Below are 20958 nucleotides of genomic sequence, written 5' to 3' on the forward strand. Positions count from 1 at the left end.
GCAGAACTGTCAGAGGTGGATCTAGAAAATTTTACATGGGGGGCAAAAGAGGGTGAAGAGGTATACACAGGGTGGCAGATACCTCTTCATTAAAGTATGTGAAAAGCCCTTATATGTAAATGGAATCAACAATATATACACAAAAACACTTTAAAACTATTCATTGTATCATGATCTCTTCTTAGAAAACGAATACATTTTTAGGTATAAATAAAACAATAACATTTCCCCCAAATAAATACAAAACAAATACAGCAATAAAGAAATAAAAAAGAAAACAAATGCAGGAAAAGAGCTTAAATTACTGTACAGGACTGATTTCAGCTATTTCTTTTAGGAGAGCTTAAGCTTAAAATAGGGGGAAGGAGGGATAAATAAGGCTCTACAGCAGGGTGGGCAGTTGACCCCCTTCCCCCTCTGTAGATTCTTGCATAATGTTATCTCTTGTTGGTTTTGGGGGGGTTATTTGTTCCTCCTTTAGGTCACGTGGGGGGGGGGCTGTTTTGCCCGTGTGTGAAGCAGATGGAGCTTGGTCTAATATTTTTCCTCTCCTAGACTCTGCTACTGTTCATTTTTCACTACGTTAGTCTCCAAATACACCTACACTTGTTTACATTTACTCACACATATCATTGTGTGGCTTTTTCATGTACCGACTTTGTACTTTTGTACAGCGTTATTGCGATTTACACAGCGGATGAAAACAACAGTAATGGTTCCCTGAATGCATCATCATGCAAACACTGCAGTGATGGCTGAGTGACGTCACTCCTCCGTGGGAGAAATCCGATGCTGCAGGTCTTGCACGTGGTCTGTTGTTTACTTCTTCCAGGAACAGTGGAAGTGCAGCCAGAAAGGGGGAGGAGGGGGAGTCGGCAAAATTTTGAAACAGCTGTTCTGGATAGAGTTACCTTGGAGAGGGGGGAAAAAGACGCGCAGGCTGACGTTAACGCCGGGAAAATGTCGAACTGAATTCTCTGATGTTTCCATCTTCAGAGGCTCCGTAAACAGCGCGATACCTGAACAGTACGTATTTGTTTGGCGTCAGCATGCCGCTTTGTTCTCCTCTCTGAGGTTCGTTAAAGTTCAAGCGTCCAAAGACCGTCAACAATGCGGTTAAACCGACTGTAGCTGCGAGCACGCCGTTAAACGCAAGCAGTGCAAATGCTGGAGTGATGAAAATGGTGAATTTGTTTTGCTAAAAGTTTGATTGGACTGAAAAAAGAGAAAAGAAAGGGTGGGGGGGGGGGGGACAAAAGTGTACACAAACATGCTGGATTTTACGACAATATAGCGTTTAATAAGGGGTTTCGGTCTCCAGTTTATGAGTTACGGGAAACATCTCCCGTTACATATAGACAAATCATTTACATTTCCTTACAATGGCGTTGTCTTTCTGTAAAAATACCCCAACAACTGTAATGCTTATGCTTTTCTTTATTCTCATTTTGTTTATGTGCTTATAATGAAGACTAGGATGTTTCAGCTTGGAAGTCTGCTGAGCCAGCTCCATCTCACCTCCAAAGCTTCAGAAGCTGCCCATGGCCAAATCCCAAAGCAGACACCGACAGTACCTGACTTTTTACAAAGCGTGATGTAAGTATTAGGTCAACTTAAACCTTAGTCGTACAGTTAGTGTGTGTCAAGTAAAGTACAGGGATACACTGGCAGTGGTAAACCCCCAGGGGCACAGTTTATTTGGGGGGCAGGGGGGGGGGGGGGGGGGTCACTGGGCCCTAAATGGGGCTTAGAAATGATTGAAGTCCAGATTTGTCTTTTTCTTGATGCATCATATTAAAGGTGTAGCACCTGTGCTCTAAGGAGCAGCAGAAGAGTCTACCCTTAAACTAGATCTTGGTCCCATGAGGTAAGAGTGTGGTGGAGAGGTGCTTTTCTACTTTATTTCAGCACACAGAGCACTTTATTGAGACAGTGAAGTGAGTTGCAATACAGTCCAAAACTGTAAAGGAATTTTATTTTGTACAGCTTTCCTTTTTAGCAGCAATATAGAAGATTTGTGTTCATAAAACAATGAAATGAAATAAAATAAAATCAGATACTTTAAATTTAGGAGACAGAATAATTCTGTAACATCTGAGAAAAAGTGACTGTGGTCCTGCATACCGTTTATAATCCGTTACAGGTAATGCATCAACCAAACCCCCAGCTAGCAGTATTGTGGGCAATAAAGCCCATAATCTTTGTTTTGTTTTGTTTTTTGGTTAAGTTGGGTAGAGTTGTCCCTTATAGCAATCTTTGCCTGTAATTACTGTTCCCCTACCCACCGCTGAAATCCATCCTCTGCCCATGCACTTCACTCTGAGCATTGCAGTGTCTTTCACCTCATTGTTCTTGTCCATCGCCTACAACCTGCAACCCTAACACTGGTGTCCACAACCTGTGACAGCACTCAACAGCATAATAGTGGAGATGGAGCAGCTTAGGATGATCTAATATAACCTCTATCGGGGTAGCATTGGTGGAGTTTAAAGGCAACATGATAATTTATCACTGTTCTGCTTGCAGCTTGTACCACTATGCTCAAGTGGAGTAACAAAAATATATATTTTTACCATTTACTTCCTCTGTAGGAAACTCACCGGGCTGAAAAAGGAATATGTTTTCTGTAATCTGCGTATCCCCGACCAGCTTCAGACAACCAAAGATGACATCAACCTTGTTATTCTTTCAGGTGGGTATCTGCTGAAGAAATGCATGGAATAATATGTGAAAATAATATACATATGACATAGGGATGTAAGATTTAGCATCTCCATCTAAATGTTTAAGATTATTTAAGCGGACAGCAGTTTTTGTAATTGTCTATTTTGCTGCATGCTACGAATTAAAATGGCTTTAGGAAAGGATAAGTTATATTCTAACAGTAACACTAATAGTATAAGACTAGTGACAAGGATTAATGTTTCTTGATCTCTTTGCTAAGGTCATGGGATCTTCTGCATAGATGTTAAACCCTGGAGAGGCACAGTGTCTGCTCACAACCAAAACTGGCATGTGCAAGTGAAAGAAGAGGACCAGAACTTTACCAATACCTGCATTGAGCAGACTGAAGATCCACTCAAAGCTATCATGGTAAAAAAAAAGACAAGTTTTATCTGAAATGTTGCAATGGCTCCATGAAAACCTAAATGTCAAACTGTCTGGCACACTCGAGTCCAAGGTCCAACCAATTGTCCAATACACTGTTTTCATCCAAACTGTGGTCGGGTTAAGAGATTCTGAGTCACTATAACAATTTATATGGAAATTTTAAATACAGAAGTGCTTCCTAAACTTCCTAAGTGGGCACTCTTCATTTGAAAGGCCATAATTGTATTCACGGTTTGAGGAGGGTGGGGGGTGGGAATGAAAGCAGGCAGGTGCCTAAACACAGCTGTTACCTTATGTGGCTGGGTCTGTTAGGAGTCATTCATTTCCATTTCTATAGATGCTCAAATTGGACTTGAAGCTTGACAGAACAGTTCAATGGCAAACACACACTGCAATATTGAAACGTGTTCTGCTTGAATTGGATCTATTAACTTCATTAATCTACACAAAACACGACAAATTTGAGGTTACATAATTTCTCTAAATGGGCCCTCTTTGAAATTTAAAAGTACACATCTACATCGTGTGTGATTCAGGTCATTGCAGGAGGAATGTTGAGACATCCTGTTCACGTAAATACTGGAACATTTAATACGTTAATTGGCTGGTCTTTAAATTAGATAACTGCTGAACATTTTGCTACTTTTCTCCAGGTGTTTTATGCAAAGTGGATATCGGTTGTTGGCTGGTTGGATGAAACAAATCATCTTTTTAACCAAAACAATCCAGGCTTCTGAAAAGGTTTTTATTACTTAGATACTAATAAAGAAAATGAAATAATAAGTATCTACCTAATGTCTGTCTCTTAGACTAAAACAGCAAACTTATGCAGCCATTTGAAGAGGAGTGGAGTGTCTGTGCGCCAAAGTCTCTTCTTCCCCAGAATCATCTTCCTCTCACCAGATTGTGAACTGGATAAGGAGCTGAGGAAGAAGAGGGAGCTGGTCTCCCACAGCCAAATAGAGGACTTCCTCAAATCTTTCAAGGAGGGCTATATTGCCTGGATATCAGATGCGCTGACGCCCTCCTGGATCTCTGGTGAATATGCGTTAACACTTCGCTCAGTGTTCCAACACATTGCAAAAATAATTGATCTATAATAACACGATATATGTCTGTTACTATGTCCTAAAACTTGTGAAGATATCCACTGCTGCCTAAAGTTCTGGTGGAATCAATTGGAAATTTACAGACACTCATCATGGGCACGAATGTCATGGTAATTTGTACAGCATACATTTATCAATTTTGAATTTATTTAGGATTTTCTCTAATCCACACATGGCCAAAGTATCAATACAGGCCTAATATAAACATATACCCCCACTAATATTTGGTTAACTGTTCCTTAGCAAGTTCCACACTTTTGATAGCCATCAACAAGTGTCTTGCATAATTCTGCCTGGATATATGTTTAAATTGGTTGGTTTAGCTTGCTTTATCAATGTGTGTTTAGGATCACTGCAACTGATCAAGCCGAAGAAACTGGAGGTAATCCTACTCCTGTATTATTCCATCCACTTTGTGCAATACACGACTACCACTGGCAGCAAAACAGCCCTAGAGAGTGATGCCACCACCAACAGGATAGTGATGCTAGTATTCTAGCAATTTCTAATTCATGGCAGGCTTGGTGGTTCCTGAGTTGGTCCTGAGCATGGTAACCATTTTCTTCTCATTTGGCAAAGATGTCATACATTTGAATAACTTGTACTTTCATACAGTTGTTTGAGCTGATGGTCTTGGAATCTGCAGTTTACCAATTCCTCCAAGAGACCATCTCAACTTCTGTAACTTTATAGTGCTCCTTCTTAGATCTTCACTGAGTTCCTTCTCCATTGTTCTACGTGTTGATCAATCCAATGAGAGCTGTCAAACATATACTTTTTTATGAGAAAGAGAAACTTAGTTGACCTTGGCCTTGTCAAGTTAAAAGACATCGTATAATTTTTAGCACTACTTATTAAAATATTGAAGTAAATGTATGTGTAGATTTTAGCCTGTATGTATATTTTTGACCGTGTGTGGATTAGAGGAAATCCAAAATCAATTCACAATTGTGAACCCCTTGTTTTATGTAGATCTATGCTGTGCAATTATTCCAACCTGTAAACAGAACAGTTCAAAGAAATCATTTACAGCCCCAAATTACCACGACATTCATGGGTGTTTTGTAAACTTCTGACTTAAATTTAGCAATAAATATGACTAAATTGGCAAAGGCTCATAAAAAGCCAGTTAAACTTGTGTTTTTCTTGACCTGCAGGTCATCTGTCGTACAGGCAGATGGAATCAGTGCGAGAGGTCCTGAGGAGGGTGGGAACGTGGGATTTGTTGCGGCTGCACTGTGGCGAGCAGCTAAAAGGAGACTTCCAGAGCTGCCCGTATATCGCTCTCAACCGCCAGGAGACGGACACCCTTGAGTTTTCCAGTGTCAAGACCCTTTCTGCTGACTCGCTTTGGGCCCTGCTGGGACACGCTCCTCAGGTCAGTCCACTACTGTGGTTCTGATGAACCAGTCACAAACATAAACGCCATTTGTAACTTGGGATCGAATGCTTTGTCCAAATGATAATGTGAAGCATCACGCTCATCATGAACCAGCAGGTGGCAGTAGCACTTTATGACTGCCTCCGTCAATTATCCCCTGTTGTTCTGGTAACTGGAAAAACACAGGTTTCATTTGTGCTGAAGACCCCCAGAACATGACACCAATTTCACAGTTATTTGAATACAATTAGGATCATTTCTGTTTAGAAGTATGAGAAAATTACTGTATAAACACAGATGAAGTGATACAGTTTAGCAATTAAGATAAGAAAGTGAACCGTTTTTTCTTTTTTTTGCACCACACCACAGAGAGCGGTCTAACTGAGTACAGTGTTCAGCATTTAGATATAAATTAATTCAAATTGTACTGACCAATTTTCCAAACAAATGCTTTTTTCACAAAATGTAAATGGTTGAATTTGGTTCGTTTTTTTAAACCAGTTCGACCACCTACACTCTTTCTCTCTCAGATCATTTTAATGGACACCCTGGGTGTTATTGAAGCGTTAGGGCAGGGATTTTGTTTCCATCACAGTCTAAAAGGTATAATTTGAGCTGATTAAAATTGATTTTATGTTTTGGGTTAATAAGCAGATTTCATTCAGACTCGGTATATGTTGCCTCTCAGGATGCGATTGGCAAATCTTAGCAGTCACTAGAGCAATGACTGAAAAGGTGGTTTATATAGAAGTTAAATTGCAGTGATGATAGAACGTTAGATTCACACAAAAAAATGTCGTTTTGTTACATTTTTTTTTTCTTCCAAAAAGCAGTATCGAACCTTTAATTATTTTCACTTGGCAGTGGTGCCTCTTTTCTGCTTGTCAGTTAACTAAATGTTACTTCTTTAAAGACCAGTGAGTGTGACCCAGCTCAGCATCCATTACAGATTCACACCCACCCTCGAACACCCAGACACTCAGCCTGCGATGTCCATGCAAGCCTGCTCAGGCATTAGTTTGCCCCCACCACCCAGCACCCCAGACTGTATGTACTCTCCCCCCTCGCCTCCAGCTGCTGTGTATTTGATACATGACCCAGCAGTCATTAGACAGTCTCCAGTGGGCTCTTTTCTTGCCCAGGGGGACACAAAACATGACAAGAAAATATATTATTTTCAAAGAGATATTTGCAAATGGAGGCACAATGATGCAAACCTCATCCTCATATTAAAAACAAAAAAAAGGAAATTGGAGAATAGATGGTTAATATGCTTTTGTGAAATTGGTTTTATTTCTCTGATCGGTTTCTAGGTGTGTTGATGCAGGAAATCGATTCTGGCCCTGAATTTGGACTTTAAATATTTGGAGGTTTTGACCTTTTTAATTCACTGTGTCACCTACTTTGTCTTTAGGAGAGAAAAAAATGCTCTCTGCTCATGTGCAGCAGCTGCCAGGGGAAGTTTGGGGGGGCAGCAAAGAAACCTGATAGCTACCCCCATTTTCAGAGCCTACAAATAATGCATGCTTTTGATTTTTTTTTTTTAACTTGTAAACACAGGCTAGAAGATCTCCAACATGACCTACGGTTTCTCTCGGGCATCTGTTAGGTTGCATGAAGTGGCACCAGATGCATTCAGAAAGCTGCCGTGGAGGCAGTAGGTGTGTTTTCTGTGAGCGCAGGCAATTACTCTGCAGAGAATGGGATGTCTACATGCACCAAAGTGGAGAATGATTGAGTGGAGTGGCTGTAATTTATTAATTATGGTCTATATTCTTAGACCACGGTTCTGGCTTCATTCAATTTGTATGGATTGAGGGGTAATTACGGTGTGTGTGTGTGTGTGTGTGTGTCTGTGTGTGTTAAGGAGAGAGAAAGAGCTGAAGATCTATTCATGTCATAATTTAAAGTGCAGGTTACTTGTGATATTCATCTTCATATTGTCCCCTCTTCTAATAAGGCCAGTTCATATAATGCAGTTTATTCAAGAGAAGACCCTGATTTAAAAAAAAAAAAAAAAGTTTCTGACTTGCAGTCAGCCTATACAGAGCATCTATTAATTGCAGAGCTGTGAAGCAACAATTAAGTTCTTTTGAGCGTAACTTGACTACACAGCCCCTCCTAGCTGATTAATAGAGGCAAAGCCGGTAGGTGAAAATCTGCAAATTCACAGACAACATCTCGGCTAACGGAGAATGGTACAAATAATCAGATCTCGGTTGCCGGAGATACATCTTGTCTCCCTGACAAGCTACAGATTCCACACAAATGTAGCTTGTTAATTTAACTCCACCATGACATTCCTCTCCATTTGGCCATCTCCCAGGCTGCACGCGTCACGAGCCTGTAATGGACAGCTGGTGCACTTGGTGCTTAGCACAGAAAAGGCAGAGAGGGTAGACATCAACTGCTTTGTGTGATAATGAATGGAGGCACACAAAAGGCCAGGAGCAGGCCATTTACAAAGCCTGCAAATTCTGCTGTCTAAATAGATAATATTGTCAGCCACTGTGTCTTTTTGGGTTTCTTTTACTGTAGTGAAAAAACAGCATTCACCCCTTTGAGGTAAATATATGCCTTCCCCATTACTCTTACTTTCAAATATTTATGATAATCATTAGAAACCATATTCTATGTGTTCTGTATGAGCATGGCTATAACTCCACTTATCAAAGGATCTGTTTCACTAAAAGAAAAAAAAAAGAAGAAAGAAGACAGCTGTAGTTTTTTTTCAGTTATGCAAAATTAAACAAAGCACACTTTAAAGTTGTCACTGAGACTACAATTTAGGTGCTAATTCTAGATTCATAGCTCACTTATTTCATTGCGTACCCAACAAGCCTGTAGGGACGCAGTGCGTAGGATGATATCTCCACTGTGGAAAAGTTTTCAAAGAAAAGTTTTTAGATTGATTTTTTTTTCTAGAAAGAAAGATCTATTAGTTGCATTGCATTTCCCAGCAGAGATGAAAATTATGTGGACACTACCATGATGTTCAGATTTCTGTAATTGGAGGATCGCTCTCGAAAGGAAACTGGAATTGGAAATAATTCACGCCAAAGAGTGTGTAGGAAGCTACGGAGGAAAAATAACCGTGCAATTACACATGAGAAGAGTGCTGCAGAATCACAAGTGTCTGTAATGAACTAGTGAAGACACCGGCACTTATATAGTGGAAGGCAATGATAAAAGCTGCCTTGTAATAGCATGTGATTAAACTTAGTAAAAAAAAGAAAAAAAAATCTATTTTTTCACTCGAGCACTGAACCACAGTGAAGAGTCCCGTGGAGAGATTCTGCATCTGTCAGTTTGAAGATGACTCAATGTGTTTCCTCCAAATTCATCACCCAGCATGCAGTTCCAGTCATTTTAGAGGGCTCTTCAAGTGCTCTTTTGTTAATTTAGTTAAACATGAAACGTTAGAGTTCATGTTTTACACATTCCTACTTAACACAGGTGGAGTTTGAGTTTCACTAAATTTGAATACATGTTTAAGATTAAGCTCCAAGCCATTATTATTCATTAGCAAATAATTTCCGTGAATGTGGAATGAGCCCGGGTTTGCAGGGCACTGTGGGTAATAATATCTGCTGTACTGCATGCATATATATAGAATATTGTTAATTTGTATACTTTGTCTAGAAAATACAGCATGTGCATTAATAGGGTTTTGTAATATGGTTGCACTAACAGGAGTTTCTTTTTAAATATGTTAGCACCATTAATATGAAGTTCCATGCAGTGAACTGTATTTCAGTGTGATTCTTCACTTAGTTCAAATATCTGAATGTTCAGCTATGTAAAATGTTCAGTTGAACATTTTCAACATTCAAATTTGAACAACAACAAAAATAAAGTATTTTGAAATGAAAATCATTAGTTATATCCTTTATTATATGATTCTGTGATCACCACGGAAAGTCAGAAACCATTATTGAATTGTTGCACAATCCTTTGTCATAGCACATTTAATAAGACCATGTAAGCTTCATAGATAACTTTTTTCTCCAGTTGATGATTCTGTGACATTATCTAACTTGGCATTAAATGCTGGTTTTAGTATTTAAAAGAAACTTTTCTGTGGTCATTGGCCAGCATGTTCATTTTTATCTCTGTAGGCTCAGTTATTTGTTTTATGGATTCAGGATATTAGAGTGATCCCCGCAGCATAGGTTCGAAGATATGATCAATAGGGATTCATGAATAATGAAGAGGCCGAGTGGAGCAGAGGCACTTAATTACAGCTTCAAAAGCCATTCTCGTTAATTGAGGAGAATAAAGGTGCTGAAGTGGCTTAAACGGCAAAAACTGTAATTTTTTAAATTTTTTTTGTCACTTTTCGTTTTTTTAAATTACAGCAAGCCTCTACCTGAAAGCCAGATGGATGCAGGTTCTCACCTTTTTTTTTTCTGAATAGATACATTTGTATTTTATTTTTGTTCTCAGGCTTTCTTTGACTATTTGTGAGCAGACTCTCATTCTTTTAATGTAAATGCTAATATGCTGCATATCCAGACAGTGTGTGACTGCTGTGCACTGCAGATACAGTATATAATTGACAGCCCTGCCATCTGTTACAGTTATGTGAAATTATGGATAAACTAGTTAACAGACACTTTGGCCCATTGTCTGTTGTTTTGATAATCACCCTTAATAACGGACGGCATCAATATGGTCTTTAAACCTGATTTGGGAGTTAATGGAGTCAGATGGGGGCAGTCAGTGTATGCTCTGGGGGTAATGCTGTTAGAGATGTTCGTAAAGAGCAAATTAAATCAGTCATAGATTGTGCCCTCTCAAGTCAGCCAGACAACCAGACCTATTGAGGAGAAAAAGGAGGGGGATTCATATTTTAACCTCTCGCAGAAAATGCACTTATGTGGATGGAAATACAGTCAGAGCTGGGTGACCGCATGCAAATGGTTATTGCCCAGCCTAATGGCTTCCTGTTAGCTGAGGCAGGTTGGAAGGGGAGTCATATCTAATCGGAACTTAACCAGGCATTTAAAAAAAAAAAAAAAAAAAATATATATATATATATATATATATATATATATGTGTGTGTATGTGTATATATATATATATAATTTGTTTAGTTCTTTTTTTTTGGCCTCAGACGAGCACAGTTATTAACATGGACAGAAATGTCACCACCTCTATCTTAATGGATAGGGTTGGGAGTCAAAGAGAAACTCGTGATATGATTCAATATGTTGCCCAAGATAATATTGGTATCACAATACAGCCATTCCAAGATTCATATAAATGAAAGAAAAAATATTATATTCACTTTATTTCACTAGCTCTCTGATTTGCTCTGATATGCTTCATGGTATAGATTCAACAAGGTGCTGGAAACATTCCTCAGATGTTTTGATCCATATTGAAATGATAGTAGCACACAGTTGCTCCAGATTTTTCTGGCTGCACAACTATGATGCAAGTCTTCTGTTCCACCATATCCCAAAGGTGCTCTATTGGACAAAGGTCTGGTGACTGTGCAGGCCCTTAGAGTTCAGTGAACTCACTGTAATGTTCAAGAAACTAGTTTGGGAGAGGTTTGTGACATGGTGCATTATCATGATAGAAGTAACCATCACAAGATGGGTCAGGAACAAAACTCGAGTAAGATGTGCCATTTAAATGATGCTCAGTTGGTACTATGGGCTCAAAAAGGTATTCTCAAAAGAATATCCCCCAACCCATTATACTGCCACTGTCAGCCTGAATTGTAGATGGACTAATGCTTTCATTTTGCCAAATTCTAGCCCTCTATTCAAAGCTCTCTTTCCTAGCGGTTCATGTCCCACTCACGAAGGGTCTGCTGTTTTGCACGCCTTCCTCCACTTCTTCCTATCCAGAGCGTCTTCTGGTGTGACATTCGCAGCCTTCATATCATTTTTGATTCGGTCCATCCAGCGCTTTTTTTGGTCTTCCTCGTGGCCTGTTGCCGCCCAGGTCTAATCGTTGGGCTGTTTTAGCGATGGAGTTCTCATCGCTACGGACAACGTGGCCGTACCATCGGAGCCTCGACTCTTGCATCTTGTCCGTGAACGGCGCCACTTCCCATCGTTTCTTGACGTCTTCATTCACTCATTCATCACTAACATTTTTCCAATCTTCTACTGCCCAGTTTTGGTGAGCCTGTGCAAACGGTAGCCTCAGTTTCCTGTCCTTAACTGATAGAAGTGACACAGGGTTGTGATCTTCTGCTATTCTTACCCATTAGCTTTGAGGTTTTAAATGTTGTGTCTTCAGAGATGGTCTTCTACGTGCTTTGATTGTAACAAGTGGTTATATGGCAGTCTGGCCATTCTCCCCTGATGTCTGGTATCAACACCGCCATTTCTGATGCCCGTTTTGAACATTTGCAGGTTATCTTGACCATGTCTACATGCTTAAATGCATTGCTGCAATGTGACTGGCTGATTAGCTGTTTGCATTAATAAGCAGTTTAACAGGTGAATTTAACTCAGTGGGTGAATGTATTGTAGAGATAGAGATTGGACTCAGAATATGGGATGCTGTTTACATTTCTTTTTTCTTTAATATCTTGCAACCTCAAAAAATTAGCAGGTAAAAACAAAATCTATCATATATTAAATTAAGCTGACTTATTTAATTGAGCTGCTTCTATGGGGATAAAAACACTTTTGGCTGATTGTTAATCAGATTCTGTTTTGGATCTTAATGGAAAATCATTGAGTCAGATCATCAAGATCATGACTTGAGTTGAATCAAATTACCGCTGGTAGTCACTCACTCAACAGATTGTTAATATATTCATCTTCTGAGCCAAACCACACAGTGCTTACCTAATTGCCTTGCAAACCATTTTTGGTCCATTTCCATGACATTTGGCCCATCGACAAAGAGGTTTGGTGCGCCAAAGGTGTGTTACTCAGTGTCCCCCCCTCCGTCCGTGTCTAGTGAGACACGAAGTGGAACAAAGAGCCCGTCGTCTGAAGCTGGTGTGGCTTTACGCTCACTCAGAGTTCACCTGAAACACTGCACCATGGCTCCAGGTAACAGCCTCTGCTGACTGATACACCGCTGGGATTCTTTGACTTTATCAGGGGAAGAATCTGAACTTTGTGAATGGCAATACATGCAGGTGGTGACATGTCCCTACCCAATTACACAGTTCCTCGGATTTGTCATACCTGTCAGACCTTAATGACCAGTAAATACATTTATACAGAAATAATTCTGTAGTCACAATTAAACATCATTGATTCATGTTGGTTTTATTAGCAGAAGTGATTTAGGATTCCTGAACTATCTTTAAAAGAACTAGCTCTGAATCTGTACCATGGAGATCCCTGCAGATGGGAGATAAGGAAACCACTGGAGATGTCTATCAGCAATTTGCATGGAGAAGTTTTCAGAGAATGAGTTGTCTTGTTGAGTATAAGAGGTTAAAAGGTGAACAGTGAACCAGACATAGGATTTATGACTAGTAGCAGACGGTAAATAAGAAGAATGAGTTTGTCTTGTTGAAATGTGAGGAGTGATGTCATTCACATGGCTTCTGCGACACTGAAAGTGAGAGGGAGATCAGGGTAGACACCGTTAGGTGAGCTCTCAGCCCTTTGTGTGACACCCAGCCTTAGCCCCAAGGGTCTTGTTCTTTCCATGAAATGCACCATTTTGGCCTGCTGGTGCTTGAAGAAGCGATGTTTCTCTTTCAATTGTGAACAAATCACAGAAAAACCTAATACCTAATTTTAGCGACTTTAAAGTGTTCGTTTTGGCTTATTGGAGAATGTGTCGCTGTGACATGTTGCATTTCACCTTAAGTGTCGGATAGAGATTGCACATTAAATGACATTTTGGTTTCTATCAGCAGCTACTTTACTTTTTTTTTTTTTTTTTTCTTCCGCTGCAAGTCAGATACAGAATGATCTTTTACTCTTTAACACACCCTCTCATTCACTTGAGGGATAACATGCAGTGACAGTTCCTGTACCTGGCACGCGGTCTGTGCTGAGCAACATCTGGCAGGCAGCTTGTCTAGACCACACAGAAGCTTGTTTTGCTCTTTTGTATTTGAAATCTGTAGCTTACCTGCTTGGTAACTATTGTTTGGCGGATGATGCCGCAGAAATGGACGATGATGAATTTAAATGGCTGCAAATTAAATTTGACACAATTCATCTCTACACTAACATTCTCAGACAGGATTTACGTATACTCCAAAGCAACCACGGGCAGCAAATTCGCATGGTTGTTACTGTAAATATGTTTCTTAATATAATTTGCAGGATTGTTCTGCGGCGTGTTTTATAGCTTCCCTGCTTCTGTGTGGGTTTTATATTGTCTGCCTCTTGTGCACTACAAGTATGGAAGTACTCAACTTTGGCTCCATTAAATTAGCTAATTGCTGATTATGAACTATTGCGCTGCGCTGTGATTTGTTAGAATAATTCCTTTCTGATGTCTTTGTCTCGGTTTGTGTGCCTCTCTGCCACCAGCTGTCATTAAGCTATTTTTTCATGTATCCCAAATTAATAGACACTCACTCACTCTGAAGTGTCTGATGCTATTGTAGCAGAAGCCACGTGGCATTTGGCCAAGGCTGCAATATAAGACGCAATTGTTTAGCTTTTTTTTTTTCATCTTTATCCCTGTTTTAATGCACAGTAATAAGTAAGTAAATGCTGGAAAGATGTGTGTCTGAAATCGCAGTGGCCTTTGTTGTAGATAATTAGGTTAGCAGCAAGAGTGTGCAGGTGTTGAGGGTGTGCTGTGTGCTCATGTTGTGTTATCGACTTGCTCATATTCGTAGGCTGTCAGGGGTGTCGCACTTTCCATCAGCCCCAAAGCTCACCAACCTCTTCACTATTAAAATGATCACTTTCAATAGCAGACAAAGGAAAGAGGGAACATATCTAGTGCAGGGTATTTTCCCCACCTCTAATGCTTATCTGCCTTTTGATGTCGGCGTAATAAAAGGCCTATTGGGCTTTCACAATGACCTGCAAAATGGACAAGGGCCGATATACTGGGCTCTGACTGTCGCTACCATTAACTAAAAGGCCCAGACATTATGGAGAGCCGGGGATGAAAGTACATGGAAAAAAAAAATAATAATTGAAAAATTGCCTAATGCTAAAGTGAAAGAAAATGGAACTGTGAAAAGGCACTGTAATATTCTGTTATCCCCGGTAAATGCAGCCAAACAAGAGATGCAGCAAGGCATTCTTTTTGAAATGGATGTGGTTCAATTACCTGCATGTCTAAATCTAGTTAAGGCTTCCATTGTCGGGCTCGAAACATAACAGGCAGTTTTTGTAGTGTTAAAGCGTATTATGCCCTACAACCTACATAGAATCAAGAGAGGTATGACTCCATTCAAGATGCGGAGGGAATTAAAATTCACAGTGAGACCGAGGTTAATTTATTATTTAGTCTGTTCCGGGCTACCGTTTGGATCACTGTTCTAACAGAGTTCGAGCTCAATATTCAAACAAGCTCGAGAAGAACGTTTCTAAATATGTTTTAAGGAGTACTGAAGGATTAGCATCCAATAGAAGCAGAATCTGGTTTGTTTTACTGTGTAAAACAGTTGACCTAATTCAGACTAGACTAGGCCACGTAGATGGGCATGATATTGATGAACAAAACTAGCAGACTGGCAAATATTTTACTAGTTTTACCTTTTCTTATATAATTTATTATTTCTTTGATATTATGTATTATTTATATATTCAGTTATAAAGACACAGAAAACCTAACCTGTAAATCTTGAGTTTGATGTTTAAGTAAATGCCTTAATGTTGGTGTTGTCTGTGATAATCTAAAGAAAGAAAAACATGTGCCTTTACCCTGTAATTTAAAAAAAGACATATAGTAATATAGTGCATGTATTGTTTTGTTTGTTCAATAATTTAAGATCCCAGTTGTAATACACATTGTACACATCTTACCTGAAATGTACCTGTCCACTGATCAGTTAGCCTGACTTCATAGTAAATAAGTGAACGTCTATATTTAAATCTGTTCTGTATATAATACATGAATAAAAATTAAAAATACAGTTTTACAATTTATAACATTTTAAAATTTACATGGGGTCATGCAGTCTTGGTGGTCGTCAGAAACGCCTTCTACTTTACCATAATTAATCATCATCTGTTGAGCTATATGTCTGTGATATCCAAGAACTTTATTTCTAATTCCACGTTCCATATTTAGTGGCAAGTCAGATACAGATTTCGGTATTATAATACATCTTTTAAAAAAAACATAGATGGTAATAATCGCTGTATGCGTGTTTTCATGGTTTCAAGGTTTCATTCAGATTGCCCCAGCAGTTAAGGATGGGAGGAGATGGGGTGCATACAGATATATATGCATACGCTACAATTATTTTAGTAAGGTTTACATATTATAAATTGATTCTATAGTGTTGTGGTTTACACATTCAATTGCCAAGTCGCTGGTTTTATTCTAGCGCAAGACATAAATCCCCTTTTGGGTCGTGGCATCTGGCATTAAAACTCATATGCAGAGCCACCCATTGTAACAAGGAGCAGGTGAAAGTACCTTCATTCAACATTGTTATAAACTGATACAGTGATTACAAAAGAAACTGTAGATTTTCCAGCCATGAAAAACATCATTACCTGAAGTACTACTTTAGTAAGTTGCAGGTGTGATGCATCTAAATATATACCAGTACCTTCTACTTCAGTTTTATAGAGAGCTTAAAAGACAACAGCTGAAAAACCTCATTCAAAATGCAATTCACTGCATCAATAACTTCAACAGTGGAACTGACTTTCTTTCTGAGTTATATGTTGTAGATGGTGTTGGAAATTAAATTAATCTGGAAGTTACTTTATGATCCGGCTGTATACAAATTCATATAGTTATCATGTAGATCATCTTGATGTCTAAAAACAACTTCCAAATATAGTTCTATTTTTGTCCTATTATTCCTTAGAATATCCACAAAGGATAATACATTACCAAATCTAGACTTCTGGGTAAAGTTGACCTCAAGGTAAACAAAGATCTTTACTTTCTACACCAATAAAATAAGTCCTTTTTTCCACCAGGCAGAATGACTTTATCCCCCCACCCCACCACCACCACCACCACATAGGTTGTATACACGGTCCTAAAACCAAGAAATATCCAACGAATTTTCTAATTATTTCTCTATTTGGCACTTTGCAGGTAACCGTTAAAATGTATAAGCGTGGATCTAACAGCTGGCTGGGGAAATCCCTGAATGCCACCACCACCATCCCCTCCAACACCTCTGTGATCTTCAGGATCAGCGGCGAAGAATCAGATGCTAAAATCCCAGCAAACGCCATTCACAGCATCACGCTCAGCATATGACTGTGTGGAGATAATACAAACAGGATCGCCATCGCAACATGGCACTGAAGAAGCAAGGGGAAGAAAAATTGCTTACTTGTGTGTAGCATTTTTTAAAAACGGAGTGCCTTTTAACATGCAGTGTTTGTACTTTGCAATATTGTAGGACTTCCAGATGTTTTTATGTGCGCATTTATCGGGGAAAAAAAGGAAAAAGAAAAAAGGTCCCATTTGCCAATTTCCCTGATTCTCCTTAGTGACAATATTATGTTAATGTAGATGGTTTCAGACAATTAGCACGATTAGCTTTCTCTTGTTTTGAATTTCTAGAGCTGGCCCACACTTTACACTAGCCATTAATTAATCATTATGCAAGCTGATTGTGTCACACCGATTTAGGACTGAAGTGTTTAATGTGTTAATTGTGGCGGTTAAAAACCGGTGGCCTCTGGCACGTCGAGGGCCGAGGATGTAACTGCCTTTGTGGGTTTAATGGGAAGTTATTTACGGTCTGTTTAGACAGTGGAACTGTAAGGTGCTTTATTAATATGCTCCACCGCACGGAGGAGATGATAACTATTCAAGAGCACACAGGCACAGCAACCAGCACCATTCATAACTGTGTCTGAGTCACTTTCCATCAGTTGCCCAGGCTTCCACAGCTGCGCTAACAGCTAGCAATTGCATTTACTGGGCCTGGCAGTGGTCATAATGAAGTTATTCCCAACAGGATATCAGTGCCTTTAGCTAACAGCTCTCTCTGTTGATGGTATCTTTCTGTATGGCATGTCTACCTGAAACATCATTACACTGTACTCAAGCTACTTACTTTTTCAAATGTCTGTTTAGTGGTTTACCTGAGGGGCAGATCATTGGTAGTTTTAAAGCCATCACTGAGTTGTTTACATTGGTTGCTGCACATTTTTGAGACTGGTTGTTTTGTGGTTTGAGTCAACATTGCTTGAAATTATAGGTGTTTTCATGAATTTATTGCCTATACATATTTAAACCTACATAGTCCTCAGGAACTGTTTTCTCCAAAGCACTTGACAAACAATATTTGCAATATCAGATGGTCTGGTATGGGAAGGACTTCAAGGAAATTACTATGTGGATATCTGATAAGTGGTGGGTGCATGCACGTTTTACTGTAATTTCATTATACATTGAACCATGCTTCTCAGTTGATTTATTCAGGCATGTTTGCTTTATTCATTGGTGTGTGGGGTTTTTAGGCCATTGAGTTATCAAGTGTTATCAAATGTTTGTACCATGTGTTGTTGTAATAAAGAGATGTGATTATTGATTGGTTCGTTTAGTTATTTATACCATTTTTGGACTGAAGTGGCCTCAACCATCTCAGTCCTATTTTTTTTGTTTTGTTTTATTTTTGAAGTGTCATTATTGAATCATCTTAGGATACAGCAGAATAACAGGAATGGTTTGGAATCAGCCAATGCAGCTCTATCTTTGTAGTTCTTAGTTGTTATGCTGCAGCATTTTGGTTTAAATTCCGGTGTTTTAGAGTCCAAGCTATTGTAATGTTCTTAATCATCCAAAAGTAACAAATGCATATTAGTGTCTCATAACAATTATACACTCCCCAGCCACTTTTGGGGGGGTATCTGATCAACTTTGTGGCTAAAAGTTGTCCACCAATTTGAATGTCAGTGTATCAATCACTGTCACCTCTAGTCTGCATGCCAAAGTGTCCTTGGGCAAGATACTGAACCCCAAGTTGCCCCCAGTGTATTTATTCACTGTAAGTGCGTGTGAATGCTAGAACGCACCTACATATAGGTACAACTCCTGCATGAATTTTTAGTGGAAAGTGCTTTGAGTATACTGAGAAGCAAGGTGCCAAATCTAATAAGCCAATCACATGGCAACCACTCTATTCATGTAAGTAGGACAACCTGCTGAAGTTCAATTGAGCATTGGAAAAAGTTCTGTTCATGCCAGACGTCAGAGAATGGACTACTTCGAGCTAATAGGAAGGCAACAGTCAACTCAAATAACCACTCATTACAACAACAAGGCGTGCAGAGGAGGAACTCTGAACACAAAACACACTGAACTTTGTAGCAGATGAGCTACAGGAGCACACCAGGTGCTACTTTTGTCAGCTAAAAACAGGAAACCGAAGCTACAAATCACAATTGCTCACCAAAATTGAATTTTTGCTTTGGCATAAACAACACGGATGGCTCATGGATCCATCCTGCCTTGTATCGAAGTTATGCTGCTCATGGTATAATGGTTAGATGAAGTCTTCTTGGCCCACTTTGGCTCCTTTAGTACAAATTGTGCATTGTTTAAATGCCACGGCCTACTTACCTGACTATTGTTGCTGACCATGTGTCCATGCATTTATAACCACAGTGTACCCATCTTCTAATTGTTGCTTCCAGAAGATTAATGCACCATATCACAAAGCTCAAAACAATTCAAAGTGGTTTCTTGAAGATGATGATGAATTCACTGTTCTCAGATGACAGTTACCAGATCTCTTAAACCAAATGCTCCAGATACAATTACTTCAATTATGTCTGAATTTAGAATCATAGCTTGTTCAGACCTTTGTGGGCTCAAGATAACTTTGAGGTGTGACATTTGATCAGGACTCGGATAAACATAAAAAACACAGTGTTTTTTAATATCAAAGTTTAGGAACACATTTGTATGGTGAAAATTTGGATTTTTATATTTTTGTTCATATTATATTCATTTTCTGTTTCCTTTAACGACAATATGTTTCACTGTCTGTATATAATTGTGTGATAAATGGGTGTCATAGGCAGGATTAAGATAGGAAGACAAATGTGAGGATGAGTCAGTCGTCTAAACCTATTTCATGATTGTTGGTCACTTTCACCATTGCTGTTACTTTGCTTTGATGGACTCATGACATAAATGATTTGAAAAATATTTAAGAAGTAAAAGTGAGGTTTGCTGAAAGACTTGGATCAAAAATATGGTTTTTAGGTAGATGTTTTTACTTATACTTAATATTGTACCTAATTGCTTCCCTAAAGCTATAAGGTATCCGTAATAGTGAACCCCATATACAAAGTCATTTGTCACTACTCGGCCACAAGGTTTCTTCAAAGCCTTATTAGTGAGATGGAGGGCATCCATCAACAGCTTACCCTGCTCTTTGAAAGCATGCAGCATGTCTCCAGCACAGTAAAAGACTGGAGATTAGGAATGGATGGCTGGCCACAGGGACAAAGAAAAGTCTGTTGGACAGCGCTGTGGTGACTGGGAGGGGAGGCTGAGCGGAAATGGACATGGAGATCAGACCAGAACATAGTGTGACAATGTAACAAGGTAAACTGATCCAGGCTGTAATTCCTCTAAAAAACTGAATCAATGAGGGTTCTGTTAAAATGGAAATTCTCCAGGATATCGAGTTTAGGTGAATCTGGGAGTACATAATCAGCTGTAAATTTACAGCTGTCCCTTGCTGTAGCTGTACAAATATGTCTGGTAACCTGCGGATGGGTGTTCTGAACATCTCATTGAACCAGAACATTCATGAATTGAACCTATCGTTTGAACCTACAGGTGTCCAACTTTGACCTCTCGTCATTCAATATGGTCCCAAGGGTGGCCAGGTCAGGTAGCTGGTTTGACCTTTTCTTTGTACAAGACATGGAACTCTTGCAACTTAGAGATGAAGGACTAATCCCTCTCAAATAACAGCGAACGAGCCACTGTCTCAGCCTCAACCATTGTGTTTCTACACCACAGTAACTGTATTCACATAGGTCAGTCAGTACTTGAGGACTTAACTGTTTTTCCTCTCCAAAATGTTTGCTGCACTCTCTTTCACCTGCAGTTTCCCACTAGAATGTCAGCACTGCGCAAATCCAACAAACAGTTTGACCCCATTATGTGAGCGGCACATCTTCTGTGATGTTGCTGCTTCAGCTCGACTAGCTCAAAGGTTCTGATCAGACCCAGGTCAATGCACTCTTTTTAACTGTAATATTTTCTGAGATGCAAGCCTGTTTCATCTGTAGA

General features: G+C 39.3%; 1 protein-coding gene across 2 annotated transcripts; it reads left to right on the plus strand.

Annotated features, from left to right (window-relative positions):
- Positions 1–706: 706 nt before the first annotated feature.
- Positions 707–18179, plus strand: si:zfos-911d5.4 (uncharacterized). 2 transcript variants are annotated; one of them, XM_063482098.1, is made up of 7 exons: positions 707–1026; positions 1472–1596; positions 2592–2692; positions 2945–3093; positions 3921–4149; positions 5378–5598; positions 16786–18179. In XM_063482098.1, exons 2-7 carry the CDS (start codon positions 1478–1480, stop codon positions 16951–16953), a joined length of 987 nt encoding a protein of 328 aa, XP_063338168.1. In that variant the 5' UTR covers positions 707–1026; positions 1472–1477; the 3' UTR covers positions 16954–18179. The 2 variants fall into 2 exon arrangements, with proteins under 2 accessions (XP_063338168.1, XP_063338169.1); XM_063482099.1 differs by having other exon boundaries at positions 1477–1596.
- Positions 18180–20958: the final 2779 nt, after the last annotated feature.

This window comes from Pelmatolapia mariae, linkage group LG8 (genome assembly GCF_036321145.2).
Source record: "Pelmatolapia mariae isolate MD_Pm_ZW linkage group LG8, Pm_UMD_F_2, whole genome shotgun sequence".
In the NCBI taxonomy this organism is placed as follows: Eukaryota; Metazoa; Chordata; class Actinopteri; order Cichliformes; family Cichlidae; genus Pelmatolapia; species Pelmatolapia mariae.